Genomic DNA, 4400 nt, shown 5'->3' with positions numbered 1-4400 from the left:
GGATTTGATGGCACATGGATTTTTTCATCCATTGCCTCCCACAACCTGTGTTGTGGAAAGTGCTTTAGCCCAGTGTGGTAAGTTGTAGTTTTTAAAATTCACTGACTTGTTAATTTATCACTTAGATAACTGAATACTGTTTTCCAATAGGTCAATGGAGCTGTCAAGTACATTTGGTTTAAAAATAGTTGCCAGTAACTAAATAAGATGTTCTTTAATTCTTATCCATGTTTTTTTTTTTCAAGAGCATCTTGTACCTTTAGAGATGCCAGAGGCATGTGATTGTGGATCGTCCAGTGTCATTGCAGGACAGTCCATAGTTGTGGTAACAATGAATGGTAAGAAAAAATGTATGTGTTTAGTGGGGCCATCGTAAAATTGGCTGCAGAATTTCACTTACATCTATCACACCTCATTCCCTTTAACTTTTTCCTGGAACCCTCCAATTTTACAACATAACTTGTTTTTTCAGGACGATATGATCTTAGATTGCCTGAAATTAGATGCAATGCATGCAAAGCAACTTGGACTCCTGGAGTGGATGAGCTGATCTGCAACAATTACTGGCCTGCCACTTCGCACTACACAACTGTGTATGGGACAGATGTCCTTTTCTCTTTTGAAGAATTAAAGATGGCGGCACCAGGGATGTCTACCCAAGCATTTCTTAAAATGCTGGATAAGCATACTGTTCACTTAGGCCGTGTAAGTATTTGTGTTAATGATTGTGTAACTCAAGAAATAATACTATGAGGGCATGATGATGATAGAAAGTACACATGAAGATTTGCGCTGATTAGCAAAAAAGTTAAATGGCAAGTGTTAAATTTAGATTCTTTAGAAACAACCATAAACTCATGTTGTATCATCAGTCATGTATTTGCACTGAGACATACCTGAAAAAACAGGTAATTCTGAAGACATAATCTTTCATTAGCGTCGGGAGCAATCTCTTCATCTCACACACTTCCTGAATTCAGTCTGTACCACATCACACACTAACAGATTCTGTGCAAAATTACCATGACGACTGTCCCCAACTACAGACTAGCCCCAACTGCAAATCGTGGGTAAAATCTAGGCAAAAATCTTGAGTGTGTCCGCAGCTTTATTCCTCACATATCTTTGTGGACTGACTAATGGCCCTCTGAAATTAAATCTCTAGTTTGATCTGTTTTCCTGTTCTCTCTCTCTCTCTGTGTCTCTCTCTTTGAAACAGAGTGGAAACATCACAGCAGACACGTTCCGGACAAGCTTTTTGGAGTGGGAGGCTGTCCGATTTGAGGTGGATAAAATTTTCAAGAAGGACCACTTTGACTGTCCAGCCTGCAGCCCAGACATGCTTGCGGTATCTGTTGATGGAAACCGCAAGCACTACAGGTTCAAGAGTGCTGCAAGGTACTTACAAAATACTGTGTGTGCATTGCTGGCTCATCATATTGAAAGTAATTATTTAGAAATAAAAATAAGGATATTTAACGTTAATGTGTATCTTTTACTTAGATCGCAGGAACAAGCGATCTTCGATGGCGTTTTCATCGCAAATGATGATGACGTCGAAAGATTTGTTAACCACATCCATTCCTCCACCAGTCATGTAAACTTGCAAAACTTCACTATATTTACCCATAAAAAATGACATCCTACAAGAACAAGTTGTGAATAAGTTTATGCTGTTCACCATCTTCCATGTTTTAGGTCTCTGGAAGAGGTGTCTGTGGAGGGCAGTGGTCAGCGGCTCGTGAAACGGCTAAGAAGTCCTCTGGCAAAACTGACGAGGAGGGCCTGGAACTCGCGGTATGCCGTCATGGGGTTCTCCTTCATGCCTTGAATATGTTCAGGGGGGAGATTTTTGCCTACCCCCTGTACCTGCAAAAAAAACTTGCCTCTAAGCCAGTGAAATATTTTGCAATGGACGTGGCATGCAGATACTGGCCTTACCTTCGGAGAGTCACTGAAAAATGCCCTGAGCTTCAAGATCTCCTAAACATGAGGCCATTTCTTTCAGTGTTTCATGCCAAAGCTCACGATTTCAAATGTGAGGTAAGAAAAAATATTGCCAATGAGATTTTCTTTCCCTGAAAAACTTGCATAAGATGGTTGCTACTTAAGGTTTTTATAATGTGTTCTTTTAAAGGTCAAATGGAGTGGAGCATATCAGGAGGGGGCTGGTTCAACTCTTGGGGAGGAAGTGGAGCAGTGCAATGCCTTCCTCTCAAGGATTGCTGTGACCACAAAGCACATGTCAAAAGCAGGTAAGGTGACCAGTACATTTTGATGCTGATGACATTGGTGAGCCACTTTGAGCTTATGCATGTATGCTGACTTTGAAAATATAAAGCTCAGAATATTGATTGATTGCAATACAATCATCCTAAATATTTGAAGTGAGGATATTAAGGAAGTGCAGTGTGATCAAAAAATTCATGCCTATTGTTCCACATCAGAGTACCAGAATACCATTCATCTCATGTCCTGTCATAATGCTCAATGCCATTTGCCTACTGTCCTGCACCACTGTTTCTTGCTGCTTATTCACTATCCTGTGCTATATACCCACTAACAGTTTCTTCTATTGCTACTGGAAAGAAGGGTGATGATATATTTTTTTTTTATGTTTGCAGGACGCATAGACATGCTGACGGTTATGGCCATGCGCTGGAACCAACAAAAGTGTGACAACTTAGCTTCCACCCTTGCCCGCCGATATCGTAAAGTAAAAACACTAGTTTTCAATATTGCAGCAATAATGTAAAATAAAGTGGCATATCACAAAAACAGGGAAGACTCGACAAAATATTTAATATTGATGCAGTACCACATAATGATAGTCTACATGTAATTAATCAGTTTTGTACTCCACATTCCTTAACAACAATCTTCAAAGTTGTAGGCATTTCCCTCATTGTCTTTTATTTGTTTTTGAAGGCCACAGTATCCTTGCAGAGCCAACTGGACAATCTGGAGGCTATGAAAACTGAATTGAACATCACAGACACTCAACTAGAGAGCTGGATCATTGATATCTATGCATGGGCAGAATGTAGAATATTACATAGCATATCATATCATATATTACAGAGAAATATTATTGAAAGACTGAGGCTCACTTTCTCTTTCACTTTTCTTTGTCTCAGCAACAACACCCCAGCCTGATGCTGATGTTGGTGCTGTGGCTAGACGGATTGAGGACCTTGTGGCCAGCATTAAAAGGAGGACACAGCGTCTTTACAAAGACACTGATGGCTGCAAAGGGCATGCCCGGATACGCAGAAAGATCAGGGAGGAAAAGACAACAATAAGTTCAGTAGTGGAAAACTACAACTCCCTGGTTACTGAAAACCTGACCTTGGACACCATTCTGTCAGATGACTACATTTGGCCATGGCAGCTTACACATGGTAGAATTACACAACTCTGTTTGCTATGTGAAGAGTCACACCTGCACAAAATCTATTATGCCTCAATTGTTATCCCATAAATATTTAAATACCAACCTTTAATACAACTGATTTATAGTTCATCTATGTATTCCAGACTCTGTTGACTTGAGGACGAAGAGGAGGGCATTTGACCTGGTGATGGCAGTAAGAAGACTGGAGGAGGAGAAGATGATTCTTGTGACAGAGATGGACAAACACTGGAAATCTCTGTACAACCATGCAAACAGTCTGAAGGACATGTCATCCCAGCTTTCCAGTGAGGCAGCAAGTATGTATTTAACTTCTACTTGCCAAATTGCCATACATTACTTCTGTTTCTAATAAAGGCTCATCTTTTTTTTTTACATATAAGGTGAGATGTGGGGCCTGAGTAAGGATGGTATCCAAGGTCTGCAGAGCCTAACCATGAGGCACACAAAGGAAAGCAACCGAAGGCTAAAGCAGGCAAAGAACTGCTACATACAAGTCCTGACTGGAACAGGAGCAGAAATGACCTTTGAGAGTGATTGGGAGTACCAGAGTGACTCTGACGAAGATTAATCAGTGGATTCTCTCTCTCTCTCTCTCTCTCTCTCTCTCTCTCTCTGTGTGTCTCTCTCTTTCTCTCTCTCTGCCCCCCCCCCCCCCCCCCCCCCCCTTCAAACTGAGTGTCACTTTGACAGTGTTAGTGGACAAACTGAGAACACCAATTGCACTGGTTAAACTACAATTGGGATTGGGAAATGCAGGTAGATTTAGGAGGAAAGCTTCTTGTTCCCCAGGAAATAGCCATTACAAAGCTAAGGCCTGATATAGTCTTGTGGTCTAGGAGTAGAATGAAAGTATATTTCATAGAGCTGACTGTTCCGTGGGAGGCCTTAGTTGAGGAAGCATATGAAAGGAAAAAGCTCAGGTACGCAGAGTTAGGGGCAGAAGCAGAGCAGCGAGGATGGAAAGTTAGGATTTGTCCAGTGGAAG

At 41.2% G+C, this 4400-nt stretch overlaps 1 protein-coding gene across 1 annotated transcript; it reads left to right on the top strand.

Annotated features, from left to right (window-relative positions):
- Positions 1-256: 256 nt before the first annotated feature.
- Positions 257-3983, top strand: LOC147818105 (uncharacterized). Its single transcript, XM_087178639.1, has 10 exons — positions 257-338; positions 473-705; positions 1271-1398; positions 1504-1597; positions 1699-2043; positions 2138-2255; positions 2625-2716; positions 2929-3043; positions 3538-3711; positions 3796-3983. Exons 1-10 carry the CDS (start codon positions 266-268, stop codon positions 3981-3983), a joined length of 1560 nt encoding a protein of 519 aa, XP_087034765.1. The 5' UTR covers positions 257-265.
- Positions 3984-4400: the final 417 nt, after the last annotated feature.

Source organism: Seriola lalandi, unplaced genomic scaffold (assembly GCF_002814215.2).
Source record: "Seriola lalandi dorsalis isolate HSWRI2012SDOR001 ecotype SW California unplaced genomic scaffold, Sedor1 jcf7180002054693, whole genome shotgun sequence".
In the NCBI taxonomy this organism is placed as follows: Eukaryota; Metazoa; Chordata; class Actinopteri; order Carangiformes; family Carangidae; genus Seriola; species Seriola lalandi.
The sequence above is the reverse complement of the archived record's forward strand: the minus strand, read 5'-3'. Positions and strand labels throughout refer to the sequence as shown.

What these genes read in the sequence shown, in the direction of transcription:
- LOC147818105 (XM_087178639.1), top strand. Translation starts at nt 266, where the DNA reads ATGCCAGAGGCATGTGATTGTGGATCGTCCAGTGTCATTGCAGGACAG. An exon ending in AGGTTCAAGAGTGCTGCAAG is followed by an intron (nt 1,399 to 1,503) that starts GTACTTACAAAA and finishes TCTTTTACTTAG; the next exon opens with ATCGCAGGAACAAGCGATCT. An exon ending in TATCTATGCATGGGCAGAAT is followed by an intron (nt 3,044 to 3,537) that starts GTAGAATATTAC and finishes TATGTATTCCAG; the next exon opens with ACTCTGTTGACTTGAGGACG.